The sequence below is a fragment of the Phacochoerus africanus genome, chromosome 7 (genome assembly GCF_016906955.1).
Source record: "Phacochoerus africanus isolate WHEZ1 chromosome 7, ROS_Pafr_v1, whole genome shotgun sequence".
In the NCBI taxonomy this organism is placed as follows: domain Eukaryota; kingdom Metazoa; phylum Chordata; class Mammalia; order Artiodactyla; family Suidae; genus Phacochoerus; species Phacochoerus africanus.
The window spans coordinates 34,452,221-34,468,145 of NC_062550.1; the positions used below are offsets into that span (position 1 = coordinate 34,452,221).

The window sequence follows — 15,925 nt, forward strand, 5'->3', positions numbered from 1 at the left end:
AATATGGAATGGTAAGATGCTCAAAATAAGATAAGCAAGGAAGTAATATTCAGGCCAGATGAAGGATTTATAACAAAGGCAACTGTAATAAATGGAGAGGCATGAGAGATTTTAAGCCAGTGGAAAGTAGGGAGATGACTGGTTCCTACCTGCCTCCTGCAGACTCTTTCCTACAGTAGGAGGAAAAAAAAACAAAAAACAAAAACACTCTATCTTGTTTAAACATCATCATTTGTATTTCTTTTATATGTAGGCGAATCCAATCCCTAACATGCAGGTGGATGATGACTGCATACTTTAAAATAGGGAGGACTGTAAATGAACTAGAATGGAAAAAAATAAAAATCATTTAAAAAAGTAAAAAAAATAAAGAAACTGGGAAAAAAAAATAAAATAGGGAGGAGTTCCCTCGTCGCCTAGTGGTTAAGGATCTGGTGTTTTCACTGCTGTGATGCAGGTTTGATCCCTGGCCCAGGAACTTCTGCATGCTGTGGGCATGGCCAAAATAAAATAGGGAATATCTGAGGGAAATTAGGCTTGTGTAAAAAGCAAGCTGGTTGCCACAGTTGAGAATATGTTGACAGGCCCAGAGGAGTGTTCTTTTACACCAGCAGTCAAGCTTAAAAGCCATAGAAAAAAATGAAAAAAACGAAGCAGCCCAGGTGTCAGAAAAATCAATTGCCAGAAATATAATTAGACTTTGTTTTTACTGATGATGTAAGCCCATAAAATTAAGAGGTAGGATACTGAAGACTAGATTTTAAGCTCAACATTGATTTAAAAAGTTGAAAGACAGAAGTAATTTAAAAAAAAAAATGTATTTCCTAAGTAATGACTCTTTGTGTTTAGAACTGGAAACCTTTCCATTTTTCCTTTTTTCTCCCTCCATTCCCTTTCTCCCTGCCTACCTGTCTCCCTCCTATCCTTCCTTCCTTCTTTCTTTCCTGTCTAGGTTTCAGTATCTGGTCTTTTACTTTGTATCTTAAGGTGAGGGATGTCACAGAGTGAATTGTTTGCCACCTTCCCCCCCATTCATATGTTGAAACCCTCACTCCTCACACAACAGTATTTGGAGACAGGGCCTTTCAAGAGGTAATTCAAGTTAAACAAGGTCATAGGGTGGGGCCACAGTCCAATCTGATGAGTGTCCTTGTAAGAGGAGGAAATGCACACACGGGAGACACCAAGGATGTGCATACACATAAGAGGGGCCTTGGGAGGACAACCCAAGGAGAGAGGGGCCTCAGGAGAAGCCACACCTTCCCACGCCTGATCAAGGGCTTCTGGCCTCCCAGTGAGAACATGGATGTCTGTTGTTGAAGCCACAGTCTGGGGTATTTTGTTATGCAGCCCAAGCAAACTAATACAGAATATAAAATTTGGTCTAGATTCCTCTAACTGAGAATCATATTTAATTGTATTCATCTGCCTGATGAAAAACAGGTCTTCATAAGTGGAAGTACTGCTGAAAATTGATAGAATTTTGGTATCATCATTTTCATTTTTAGGGTAATCTACCTTGGATAGTTGTAAAATTCTGATGCTCCAATATTGTACTATTTTTTGTTTTTTGAAGCACGATATTGTACAGATAAATATCTTTCATTGGTAGTTCTTAATTCACATTCACTATTAATGTAGAAAAGTGAACTAAGCAATGATGGTTCTTATTCATAAAGTTTAAAATCAGAGCATGGTTTTGAAGTTCAATCTTCAGCTCTACATACAATTTCTGGGATTGTAGCTCCTTCCATTATTTTCATTTTTGGAAGACAATTTTAGCAAAGGAGAGTGAGCCAGATAATTTCCTGCCAAATTTATTTCCTAAAGCTCCAATTCTGTTAAGAATGAGAAAATTGTCATACATTTGTATAACTATTTGTAATTGTTCTTGCCAAGAAATATTCAATGTATTTAGATGAGACTGTGTGTTTTTTTTTAAACATTTTGTTATTGAAGTGTATTTGATTTATAATGTTTTGTTAGTTTCAGGGGTACAGCACAAGCAATTCAGTTTATATATATCCTTTTATTTAATATTATATATATATATGTTCCTTTTTTTTTCTTGTTTTTTTTTTTGGCTGTGCCTGTGGCATGTAGAAGAAGTTCCCAGGCCAGGGATCAACACGAACCACTGCAATGACAATGCTGGACCTTTAACCCACTGTACCACAAGGGAACGCCTATATATTCTTTTTCAAATTATTTTCCCTTATAGGTTATTATAAAATATTGAGCAGCATTCCCTGTGCTATACAGTAGGTCCTTGCTGATATCTATTTAATATATAGTAGTGTGTATATGTTAATTCCAACCTCCTAATTTTTCCCTCCCTATCCCACTGCCCCTTCAGTAATCCTAAGTTTGTTTTCTATGTCTGTGAGTCCCTTTCTGCTTTGGAAATAAGTTCACATATAACTGACATCATACGATATTTGTCTTTCTCTGTCTGGCTTACTTAGTATGATAATCTCTATGTCTGTCCATGAGACTGTGGTTTTAAAATGGCAGAACAAAACCAGTTCTCCCTTCTTTTAGAAATCACCTCAAGACAAAAAGGGAGGACAAACAACAGAACGTAAACTCCATCTTTAGCAAGACTAGAATCTGGAACCAAAATACATAGGGAAAGTTATCAAATTCCATGAAAGACAAACGGGGTGTGGGGGCTGATGATGAGACGGCAAGAGGAGACACCTATGACCAGAGAGTGTGGAGAGGGCCCAGCTCTCCAAAGAGGGGCCACCGCACAAGGCAAAACCGCAATGCTTTGTTGGAACACTAGAATGGGTTGCCTTGATTGGTGGCAGGAAGTGCCCTAGGCCCAGTCTGGCACCAGGGAAGAGCCAGGGAGGCAGGCTCAAAGACTCCTCCAGATGTGCCACAGGCTGCAGGAAGCAATCTCGCCGTGAGATGGGCTGCCAGAGAGTTCCTTCTGCCTTGTTTGCAACCTGCTGGCTGAGGACGAACGCACTCATCACAGGTCCTGTTAACTGGGGGTAGACTGTGTACCCTTCCAATTCAGAAAAGCCATCTCCTTTATTTTATTTTATTTTATTTTTTTGTCTTTTTGCTATTTCTTTGGGCCGCTCCCGTGGCATATGGAGGTTCCCAGGCCAGGGGTAGAATCAGAGCTGTAGCCACAGGCCTACGCCAGAGCCACAGCAACGCGGGATCCGAGCCGCGTCTGCAACCTACACCTCAGCTCACGGCAATGCCAGATCCTTAACCCACTGAGCAAGGGCAGGGACCGAACCCGCAACCTCATGGTTCCTAGTCGGATTCGTTAACCACTGCGCCACGATGGGAACTCCCAAGGTCATCACATGAAGATGATGTCTGCGAAGGAAAACTACCATGTACTTTAATGTACTGTGATTACAACTCTCTGATGCTGAGTATCGGTGGGCACTCCTACAAGTTTCTATTAAAAGTCACGAAGAGGGAGTTTCCATTGTGGCTCAGCAGTTAATGGGAAGCTGGCTGGCATCCATGAGGATGCAGGTTTGATCCCTGGCCTCATTCAGTGGGTTAAGGATCCGGCGTTGCTGTGAGCTGTGGTGTAGGTCAAAGATGTGGCTCAGATCCCGCATTGCTGCGGCCCTGGTGTAGGCTGGCGGCTACAGTTCAGATTGGACCCCTAGCCTGGGAACTTCCATATGCCTCGGGTGTGGCCGTAGAAAGACAAAAACACAAAAAGACAAAAAAAAAAGCCACGAAGAAGCAGGAATAAATGGAGTTACAAATCATGGGCTAATCTCTTTGTGTGCCCACCACTCCCCATTCCATCTCTGTGGCAAGCTTGCTAAAAAAGTAAGATGATGGGGCTGGTCTTCAGTGAACCAATTTATTATATGGTTTTGAAACGGAGCAGGATCCTGTGGGGCTTTCTGTGTCCCCTGTTCCTTGTTTGTAGGAAACAGGTTGCAATCAGTCCCTGAGTGCCAATTGGCAGGTTCGAACAGTTGCTAATCTGGGAAGGGAGGGGATGCAGAGACAGGGGAGGGGGAGTCAAGAAACAAAGGTGCAGGTTCGGGGCAGGGTGCTGGTTCCCCCTCAAGGGATACACTTAGCAATATCTTTGCGCTCTTGTGCAGAACTAAAACTCCCACCAAATGGAAGATGCTAACTACTGGATGAAGCATTCTTCTTTCCAGAGAGAAGGTCACAGTCGGTAACCCCGAGAACACCAGAAGCCCATCATGGAACCACTTGAGGTCAGATGATCTCTGGATTGAAGGAATGCAGGCTTTGCAGGCACCCTGATCCTTATTAGCAACCCTCATCCCCTCTCCCGCAATAAAACTCCTCACAAATCTCGATCTGCCCCAGCCCCAGGTCAGGAGAGACAGTTTTGTGGGCATTAGCCCGCTGTGCCCCCTTTGCCGGGCAAAGCAATACAGCTACTCCAGATTGAAACTCTGAGATTCTCCGAGATGCAATTCAGTACTGGTGTACCGAGGCCAAATTTCAGCAACAGTTCATCATACGATCTATGCTTGAAACCAAGCTCTGGATTGAACATCTGGATCACAGGAGGTCTAAAGGGGTGGGGGCTGCCAGTGTTGAGTAAATATCGAATAAGTGACTTAGCATTAATGAGGAGGAAATGCAAGGTTACCATAATTCAGCGTGTTTAACCTGGATGCCCTAAAATAAAGATATTCTTTTCATGGAGCAGAAGGTGGACCTTCGAGAAACAGGAGCTTCCCCAATGACAAATTTCCTGCTCCCCAAGGCTAAGACATACCTTGATTTCCATAGCTGGCGTCTATTCCAGAGCCATCCCACGAGTCCACCGCACTGTCCACGCTGGGCACAGTGGAAGGGTACATGTCGGTGAGTTTGCCTGGCTTCTGTGCCGGAGACGGGTCCTCCTCCACATCTCCGAGATCACTCAGGTGGCTGGAAACAGGGAATTTCTTGGGACTTGATGCTGACTGGGCTTTAAAGATAGGAAAGGAGCATAAGCGTCAGAGTAAATTTCAATAAAAAGATATTCCAACACTCCTTGGCTGGAGAGTCATTTCCCTAGAAATACACATGTAGACACTTGCATGTTCTTTTAGGGAAGGAAATGCACTGGAAATCCTTAATTGTGGCTCTCGACCCACTCACCATCTGTCTGCTTCTTAATTTTCAAGGTGACAGTCTCTCCTGCCATCTGTAACAAATGAATGGCTTCACTCAGAGGCTTCCCTTTCAAGCTGCTGCTGTTGATGGCTAGGATTCGGTCTCCTATGTGGATTGCCCCGGTTCTGAAGCACCAAATAAGAATAGAAAGAGGTAGAAATCAGCCCTGAATGCTACTGAATATAAATTCCCTGACATATTTTGTATATTCATAATAATAAAGACTTGGCAAGGGTCTCTAGAAGTCACTCCTTGCCGTCTCTTGGGAGATGTTACAAGATAACTGCATCTGTTGTGAATTACTTTTCAGTTTCAAATAAAGTTAGAAAAACGGTTTTAATTAGTTTTTAAAGTGGACTTGTGTGCCTTTTTAACTCCAAGAAAGCTAAGTCACTTGGCAACACTTAAAAATCCCAAGGAAATGAACAATGCTGGACAATGAATGTGGTGAAGTTTATTTAGCATGGAGCATTCCTTCTTTCTACAGACCTATTTTTTTTTTTTTTAAGATTCTGATTTGAATTTCTTTTTTTAAAAATATATCCTGATTTTTATTTTTTTCCCCATTATAGCTGGTTTACAGTGTTCTGTCAATTTTCTATACAGCATGATGACCCAGTTAACACATAGGTGTAAACATTCATTTTTCTCCCATTATCATGCTCCATCATAAAGTGACCAGACATAGCTCCCACTGCTACACAGCAGGATCTCATTGCTAATCCATTCCAAAGGCAATAGTCTGCATCTATTAACCCCAAGCACCCCATCCATTCCACTCCTTCCCCCTCCCCTTCTCTCTCCCTCTTGGCAACTACAAGTCTACCCTCCACAAACTTAAAATGTTGAATGCACTCAGCATCCTAGCTTTACCGCAAGCGAGGCTGCGACACAAACGCTGATGTGGCAAGGGCGCCCCCTGGTGGTGATTCCAAAGATCAAAAAAGGCTGAAATCTGGAATCAATTTGTTTGAATCCCCATCACCAGCCGGCCCTGTGACCTGGCACCCTATTTTCACCTCTCTAGGTGTCAATTTCCTCACCACTAGAATGAGGATAATCATCTCACAGCGAAACTCTGGGGGCTAAAAAGGAAAACATATGTAAAGGGCCTAACGTCCTGCTTGAAATGTGGAAAAAGAAAATTAATTTATTGATCTTTTTTTTTTTTTAAATCTTTCCCCCTCACTTCTCAGCCTCACCCAATTCTGCACCAGCAGGTTGGAGTCATAATTGTGATGTCCCCCATATCTCTCTTTGTTTGGAAGTGCCAGGCGGAGGAGGAGCAGGCTCCCAGCAAAGTCAGGAAAGGTTTAAACACCCAGATCACGGCACCTGGGCTCAAGGATGTAGCGTGGGACTCCCATGTGCTAGCCTCCGTGGCTCTGGTTCACTTTAAATACCCTGAGTAAAGGAAGCCCATCTCACTGGCTGCTTAGGACTGAGTGGTCTGACCCCAGCTTGCCTCTGGGGAGGTGGGCTGCTGTGCTGGGCAGCCGCAACCAGGCCAACAGAGGGGACACTGGGTCATACAGATTATGAGGGGCTGCCTATCGACTCTACCAATGCATCTACTCTCAAGGAATTTCTTTTTCCTGAAAAAAAAAGAGAGAGAGCGAGAGATCAATTCATTCCTTCATAAAGGGTCTCCAGTTTACAAAAGAGCCATGTGGTAAGCCATAGAACACTTAATCAGGAGGTTCCTGAATCAGATCAATATTAGTAGGTTCCTCACTGTCTAACACAGCTATCTAGGACTGTCTCTCTGATCGAGACACGTAGGAGAGGGGGACACCTGAAGAATACCATATCAAGTGTCTTGGCTAATATCAGAACATGCAATTCCAACTGGGGAGCCTTTTTGAGCTGATTTCTAAGGTACCTTGCAGCTCCTCAGTTTTGCCATGCTCCGCCTCTATTTTGCAAACCACTGTCTCCAAGTGCCAGCATGAAGAGTGTGTGTGTGTACTCTTGAGCTAGGTTACCAGAAGACAGTTCTATCTGATTGGGGTCTGGAATACGTCTTGGACAGAAATACAGTTTAATGGGGGTGGGGTGGGGTGGGGCAATGCAAGTGGAAACAGACTGCCAAAGGACCACATGGGCATTCCACATCACGAGATTTTATTAAGGTACTACCCTGTTGCCTGAACTCTTTGAAGATGAAGCTTGCGTCATCCTCTCAGCAGCTAAGCCCCATACCTGTCAGGTCATCGGGGCTCAGTCAATGTTTGCTGAATTGAATCAGACAAGCCTTTTAACCTCCCTGAACCTTAGTCTCCTTCTGTCAAAAGAGACACAATATAAATCTACCTCCCGTCGACTGTGGTTGGTTAATACATTTCTGGACCCTAATAACAACGCTCAGCCCAGGACATTTTTTACTGCCTGTAAGATGCCCCTCAAAGTCAAGTTGGCGCTCTACCTGAGAGTTCCCAAGCTTGAAAAGCAATCCTTTGTGCAGATTTGGAAAAGTCAACAGATAACCAAGCAGGAGAGGGGAGCCCGTTTTTATGTGGCTGTGAGGAAGGAAACCCATCTCAGACACAGGTAATCATAGCAGTTCCTTCAAATGTTACCTTTCAGCTAATCCCCCTTTGGTGAGGCTTGAAATGATTATAGGATCAAATGGCTCTTCGGTTCCTGAAATCGTGATGCCCAGGGGCCCCCCATAGCGCTTGAGCTCCACGGTGTAAATAATTGCTCCGGAACTTTCTTGCTCATCTGCAATAAATGCCAACGAGTCATAATTGGCTTCTTCGGAAGAAGCAGAGTAAAAAGACACATCTATTCATACATAAAATAAGAAATTCAAAACATCATCATCAAAGCATTAGGTCTCAGAAAATAATTATTTTGGGAAGCAGCATTTCCTTAGTAGGATATAACATTCTCAGACAGGGATGCAGTTGTCATCAGTGTCAATGAAGGGGTTCTCTGCCTAATGACTTAGGTTTTAAATCTGTGAGGGAGCCACCCAGCTGGCACCGCAGGTCCTTTAGATGGTGTCCCTGCCTAGCACAGTGCTTGCACAGCATTTGGTAATTGTGCCATAAATATCTCTGAACTGAACACACAGCTGAGGAGGCAATATGGGTGGAGAGAGCCATGCAGCAAGCAAAGAGACAGGGTCATGCAATTCCTATTTTCAGGCTTTACAAGTAAGCTAACTTTCAATATAGAAAAGTTGATTTTACTTGTGGTTGGAGCAAATGTTCATATATACCTGATTAAGTGGGGCATGGGAATCTGGAATCCCTTATCTATCATTCCATTGTATCTTTTTTTTTTTTTGGCTTTTTAGGGCCACACTGAGGCATATGGAGGTTCCCAGGCTGGAGGTCGAATTGGAGCTACAGCTGTTGCCGGCCTACACCACAGCCACAACACCAGATCCAAGCCACGTCTGCAAACTACACCACAGCTCACGGCAACACCAGATCCTTAACCCACTGAGTGAGGTCAGGGATCAAACCTGTGTCCTCATGGATGCTAGTCAGATTCGTTTCCACTGAGCCACGATGGGAACTTCATTCCACTGTATCTTAAAAGGTGAATCTTATTCACAAAATTGGTGACTCTTATGTACAAATACACAGATAGTAACACATAGGTTTGGGAGTTCTCTTGTGGCACCGTGGGTTAAGGATTCCACAGTATTATTGCAGCGGTTTGGGTCGTTGCTGTGGCAAGGATTCCATCCCTGGCCTGGGAACTTCCACATACCGCAGGTGCGGCAAAAACAAACAAGCTCCACCAAAAGAACTAACAAATGAATGAAAAACCCCAACAAAAAACCCAAAGGTTTGAATGATTCTCTCTCCTTTGCTCTTAAGCCCAGGAACCATGTAAGTTACATTTCAGTAGCAGACACCAGGCTACCACACTAGCATGAGCTAACTTTCACCATTTAATGTGAGTATGAAGGAAAACATATTTGAGTGTGGTTGGCCTAAAGCACTGGCCTGAAAGATGTCATGGGCAATCTTTGACATGGTCAAGTGTTTTCACTGTGTCAAGGTTGCAAATATGAAGTTTCAGAATTCAGAGGGTTTCATTTGCTTATGACATGCTTAAAGTTCTTGAGCATGTCTTGTTTTTTCCCTGGGCCTGGGAGCTGTCAGTGTTTAAGGAGTTGTTCATTTCTGTACCTGAGGATACAGTGAAATGGTCCAGTAGATACTTGAACAAAATAGTCAGCTTTTACAGTCAGGCTGTGTCCTAGCGAAGCCTTAACACAGTTACATGTGTGCAATGAGCAGCTGTTCATTTATGATATGAGACTTTAAAATAAGGAGGACTAGAAAAGCTTGAGTTAACAATTCAATTATCTGTGTGTGCAGTGAAGAATAACACTGAAGAGAAAATGAAAGGTCTACAGAGAAATGCAGGAAGTGATGTGCCCCCACCTGCCAGCACTTCACTCCTGGCCACAAATTGGGAGTTCTCAAATGGAGGCATCGCCTCCACTTCCTCAGGGCTCTCTCTACGCCTAAGACTCTCCATACACACAGAATAGAGACCATCTATCACACACTGCAGAGCTGAAATCAACATCTTAGAGCATCACCCTCTTCAAAATTAGACTCAAATTTGCATCGGCAGCTGAGAATCCTCCACATCAAGGCTTCGATAGCTCTGTTTGATGGTTTATGCACCTCTTCCAGGATCCTACTTTAGTTGCGCCAAGCAGCTGCTGAGAGAAGCACCAGGATACAGGGGTAGCCACAAATGGAAGCAGACATCAAAAGTCCAACTTTTTCTACACTGTATTGTCACCCATCAGAACTGGCTTTGATATAAACGAAGAGGGTTTTACTGGATAGAGTACATATACTTTGCAGCCTGTGCTACCAACTATATTTTGCACAAAATTCTAAGGGAGTCACTTGATTAGTAAACCTTGGCACAGTTCAATGTCGGTTACTGCTGGATACGCTGTGGGCCATTCAGTGTGGGTGTGCACGCCAGTGGGGGGACTCTGCCCCTTTCCTGCCCTTCTCCCTGATAGGGCAAGCGTGAGCACTCCCTTGACAATGGGTACCAAGCATTCTGGATTTGACCATCAGCTCTTTATGAGAGCTATGGGAAGTGACAGTTACCAAGCTGTCACCCAGCTGGAAGCCAGTGCCCAGAATCCAGGGACCTGTGGGAAGTTTCAGATGCAACTTTAGTCCAGATGAAAACAACCACTGGTCCATGGGAAGCTGTGCTGGGGTGCAATCTTACTTGCTGGGAGCAGGGGGAGAAATTGGTTCCAGTTAGCTTATTCTTCAAGCAACCCAGAGGGAGTACCTTAGGTTATTTCTGGACAGTCTGGCAACTTGCATCACTAAGATGACAAAGTAACACCAGAAATGGAGTAACAGGGTTTTAGGACAGCTTCAGGCCATCTTATGCAGGGATTTTTTTTTTTGCTTTTTAGAGCCACACTAGCGGCATGTGGAGATTCCCAGGCTAGAAGTCAAATCAGAGCTACAGCTGCTGGCCTACACCACAGCCACAGCAATGTGGGATCTGAGCCACGTCTGCAACCTACACCACAGCTCATGGCAATGCCAGATCCTTAATCCACTGAGTGAGGCCAAGGATCAAACCCGCAACCTCATGGTTCCTAGTCGGATTCGTTTCTGCTGTGCCATGACAGGAGCTCCAACAGGGACATTTTTAATTAGGCAGCTGAGACTTTACAATAACAAAAGATAATTGTTTGGGCGCTCCATGAGTTTAAATAGTGATGAGATGCAAATCAAGAAAATGATAGTATATTAATGAAGTGATGCTAAATGTAGCTGATTTCTGATTTCTTCAACAAATAAACTTTGAGAAATAAAGACCATAAAGAGTAGATTTAGAAGACATAATAACCCAAAGCAATGACTATATCCTTTTGGATCCTAATTCAAACCAATTGTTGGTTTTTTTGGTTTGTTTGTTTTTGGCTGCACCCTTGGCCCTGGGGACGTTCCTGGGCCAGGGATCGAACTCGTGTCACAGCAGTGACAATGCCAGGTCCTTAACCTGCTGAGCTACCAGGGAACTCCCAAACCAACTGTTTTTTAAAAACCTATCTATCTACCCAGGTATATGAAAATCAGGGAGGTGGGAACATTGAGTAAATATTTGAAGATGTTAAGAATGACTGCTATGAGTTCCCTGGTGGTTCAGTGGGTTAAAGACCTGGGGTTGTCACTGTTGTGGCTCAGGTCGCTGTTGTGGTGTGGGTTTGATCCCTGGCCTGGAAACTTCTGCAAGCTGTGGGCACAGCCAAAAAGAAAAAAAAAATGTTGCTAATATTTTAAACCATGATGATATTTAGTTATGTATTTTAGAAGCCTCTTATAAGAGTATTGTTTATTTGTAGGAATATTCATATTTGTAAGATGGAATATGTCTAAGAATTCTTCAAAACAATTCAGTGTGTGGTGGGGTAGGGCAACTCAGGTGGGAGGAGAGCTGAAGCAAGACTGATCCTAAGTTGGCAGTTGTTGATGCTACGTGATATACGATGGTGCATTGCACTGTCTTTCTCTCTCTCTTTTTTTTTTTTTTGCCCATTTAGGGCTGCACCCAGGGTAGAGGTTGAATCAGAGCTGTAGCTGCTGGCCTACACCACAGCCACAGCAATACCAGACCCAAGTTGCGTCTACGACCTACACCACAGCTCATGGCAACGATGGATCCTTAACCGCGAGGCCAGGGATTGAACCTGCGTCCTCATGGATGTCAGCCAGATTCATTACTGCTGAGCCATGATGGGAACTCCCTGTCTTTCTCTTTTTAAAAATATATTTTCATAGTAATATTTTTAAGAGAGAAAAATATTTTTGGCTATGCCCATGGCATGCGGAAGTTCCCAGGACAGGGACTGAACCTGCGCCACTGCAGTGACCCAAGCCACAGTAATGACAATGCCTGGTTCTCAACCTGCTAGGCCACCAGGACACTCCAAAAAGAAAAAATATTCATTCCTTTAGAAAACTCCATGGGCAGGCCTGGAGTAAAGAGACATTCAATTAGTCTGGCTTCCTTACTCAGAGATGATGGTGGAGGTAGCTGTCTGTACACAGTCTCATCCAGACCTGATGGCCCATCTGCCACCAGGCAGGGTTCCAGGAGCATCCTGCTGCCATGTGCTCTGGAGGAGGCCCCATCTCCACCCGGCCCAGTTTCCACAGCAATGGTTTCCTCCTAAATTGTTTTCCTACTTGGGACCCAGCCTCTGTCCCTCTCCCCTCTATCTATTTTCACCAGTCCTGGCAACATTTAATTCCTTCTCTTTTCTTCCCAGAACTTTTTAAAAGCACACCTCTGAATATGCTCCTCTTTTCCTTGAAGCTTTTCAATAGTTCCCCAATCCCTGAAGAATAAACTGCAACCCCTTGGGTAGGAACTGGGCTGGAGCCCCTCCTGCCAACCTTTCCCATCCCAACCCTATTTCCGAACTTCTCTCCCCACTGAACCACCTGCAGCTCCTTTAAAAGTATTCTTCACACATCGTATTTTTGTTTGTTTGTTTTTTGTGCATTTTAGGGCCACACCTGCAGTATGGGGAAGTTCCCAGGCTAGGGGTCGAATCGGAGCTGCAGCTGCCGGCCTACACCATAGCCACAGCAATGTGGGATCCGAGCTGCTTCTACGATCTACACCACAGCTCACAGGCAACGCCGGATTCCTGATGAGGATCAAACCTGCATCCTCATGGATACTAGTTGGATTCCTCTCCACTGCGCCACATGGGAACTCCGTCTTCACACATTTTTAACCTTGCGCTTGTTATAAGCATCTTTCTTTGCCTGGATAATTTCTCCTCTCGCGTTAGAACTTGGCTCAGATGTCTTATCTTTCAGAAAGCCTTCCTGGATCTTCAGCTAAAGCCTTTCCTATGAGATCCTACAGCTCCCAGGGTATCCTTCCTGCATTACTCTTAAAAAATTGTTGCCTCCTCTTCTCCTGTTGAGGAGAAAAATTAAGTTTAAACTCTCCCTAATGAGAGAAATTAAATATGAAGAAATACGATTCGGTTGAGTAGGGTTGAGCTTTGGAGAATCACAAACCGCTGCAATATAATATCTAAGATTCTTTGCTCCCCAAGAACCAATTTTTGCATCCACTGGGAATGCCTCCTCTAGTATATGCTTTGTATTCTACGCTTAAATTGTGTCTCCTTCTTTAGAATAGGATCACCTTGAAAACTGAGATTTTTATCTTCACCTCCCCAGAGTCTCACTGCAAGGAGATGACAGTAAATGCCTAAACAAACGAGCGAAAGGACGAATGAATGTTAGCCTGACGTCACTGGTTCCGAGCTGTGTGAGTCACCCAACCTGCTACTCCAGAGTCTAGTTGAGGTGGATGCAAACCCACTCAGGCTCATCCAAAGACTGAGAATAACGTCTAGGCTGATGCGGTGGCAACCGTCAACCTAGGATAGCCTCCCTCCACAGCTCCGAGAGGGTCTGCGTCAGCATCAGGCTGCGCATCCAATTCCATCTGCCTTCCTGGGCGTCAGCCCAGCTGGCAGCTGTGAGACTCTGCAGCTCCCCAGGAAGGTGGTAACTGCCGTTTACACTCAGACCATTTTGGAGGTGGAAGCGCTCCAAGACTCTCTCTCCTAGAGGCTGCACCAGCTCAGAAAGGAGCCACGGGAGTGCTGAACCGGAACAGAAAGTTTTCTGAGAAGGAAAGAGGCAGGATCACCAGTCTGTTGCGAAGTGAGCCTACACAGATGTTAATGATATTATAAACGGCTTCTAGATGGCCACAGAAGGTTTACCACTATTAATGAAAGACAAGACAGGGGGCCAGCCACCGTATTTGTGCTGCTCGGCTCTAGTTAAGGAAATGAATGGCACCACGGCACAGATGCAGAATGGCAGCATTACTTATCTGCAATGTTATTTTCGGGCGTCTTGAGTGTTTAGCAAAATGAATGCTATCTGGCTTGAATCCATAACGGCAGCTGCTTCTGTGGCCGGATCGGAGGCTCGGATTGGGGAGAGGGCCTCAGGAATGCATAAAATGGACAGGTCAATCAAAGTTCACTTCAACTCACAGTGATGGAATTCATGTCACAGAGTATGGCTCCATTTTTTGAAAGAGGACAGGCCTGAGAAAATATACCATTTACAACAATACCCTCTATGGCTTCCTTCCTCTTGCGTGGTCTTTTGACCCAGGCCGAATCAAAATAATGTTCCAAGGAGTTGCTAAGGGTTTAAGAGTAAAATTTGCGGCTCCTTATGTAAGTGATCATTTGTAAGGTTCCAACTTAGGCTGCCTTGTGCCAGTGCTTGTCCAAGTGTAGTCTGGGGACTGGTAATGTCAGCAGTATCTGAGAACTTGTTAGAAATGCCCAACCTGGAGTTCCCGTCGTGGCGCAGTGGTTAACGAATCCGACTAGGAACCATGAGGTTGCGGGTTCGGTCCCTGCCCTTGCTCAGTGGGTTGACGATCCGGCGTTGCCGTGAGCTGTGGTGTAGGTTGCAGACGCGGCTCGGATCCCGAGTTGCTGTGGCTCTGGCATAGGCCGGTGGCCATAGCTCTGATTCAACCCCTAGCCTGGGAACCTCCATATGCTGCGGGAGCGGCCCAAGAAATAGCAAAAAGACAAAAAAAAACAAAACCAAAAAAACCAAAAACAAATAAACAAAAAAAGAAATGCCCAACCTTAGCCCCATCGCAGACCCGCTGGGATCTGAAACTCTGGGGAAGGGGCCCAGTCATCAGGGTTTTAACAAGCCCTCTGGTTGACTGTGATACTGACTTGCATTTGAAAGTCATTACCACTTTGAGATAAAGCAGAAAAAAAAAAAGTCGTTTTAAAAAATCTCTCATAGTTTCTTCTTGCATCCAGCCTCTTGCTAAAACAACCCCTACCTCTGCTTCTAGCACAGATCATTCTCAGTTGCTTTTTTTTTTTTTTTGTCTTTTTGCCATTTCTTGGGCTGCTCCTGCAGCATATGGCAGTTCCCAGGCTACGGGTACAATTGGGGTTGTAGCCACCAGCCTACACCAGAGCCACAGCAACGTGGGATCCAAGCCGCATCCACAACCTACACCACAGCTCATGGCAACGCCAGATCATTAACCCACTGAGCAAGGCCAGGGATCGAACCCGCAACCTCATGGCTCCTAGTCGGATTACGTTAACCACTGAGCCATGATGGGAACTCCCATTCTCAGTTGCTTGTGATGGGGCATTTCTGCTACTTCAATCTAGATTTGGGGCAGGGGTGGGAGGGAAGCTGCGGCAAATTACTTAGCTGGCTTAACACTAGTGAACTGAAAAAAAAATATGAAAGCCCAAATTTCTGAAGGGCAGATTTAATTGGTACTAAAGCTATATTTGCCTAAGATTCTATTTGGAAATGTGAACAGGTAATTTGCTTTGGGTGGGACGAACTGCAGCCAGGAAATGTTTTTCTAACTCAGATTAGAGCCCGGAAAAGGAAAATACTGAATTTATAGTCTCTACAAACATGCCAGGTATTAGTAGTGAGGTGCTCTAAATCAAGAGAGAAATCAGTAGTAGCCATATATTTGATTGGCACAGAGGCAGTAATTCAAAGCAGATAGTTAGAAATTATTTGGGACCAATATGGACTCCCCCTATTTATTTCCACAATTTGCCCCAATTCTCTGCCGTTTTGCTTCAGGGCTTCTTCTCAGATCTCCAAACTCTCCCCTTTTCATCTACACTGGATCCAGATGCAGTAAAGGTGAAACAACAGATCTTATTTCAAGGGGGTTAAGTGCATCTCCGTGGACCTGGGAATTAGGTAACAGC

At 44.5% G+C, this 15,925-nt stretch overlaps 1 protein-coding gene across 5 annotated transcripts in view; it reads right to left on the reverse strand.

Moving 5' to 3' along the window:
- The window catches only part of GRIP1 (glutamate receptor interacting protein 1), a 761,849-nt gene that overhangs the window by 42,875 nt on the left and 703,049 nt on the right, over window positions 1-15,925 (reverse strand). For all 5 annotated transcript variants that reach the window (XM_047787148.1, XM_047787146.1, XM_047787145.1 and 2 more), the window contains exons 17-19: window positions 7,716-7,860; window positions 5,122-5,261; window positions 4,754-4,948 (exon numbers count right to left, since the gene is read on the reverse strand). In XM_047787148.1, the coding sequence (XP_047643104.1) occupies window positions 4,754-4,948; window positions 5,122-5,261; window positions 7,716-7,860 (480 nt within the window). The remainder of the gene's footprint in view (window positions 1-4,753; window positions 4,949-5,121; window positions 5,262-7,715; window positions 7,861-15,925) is intronic.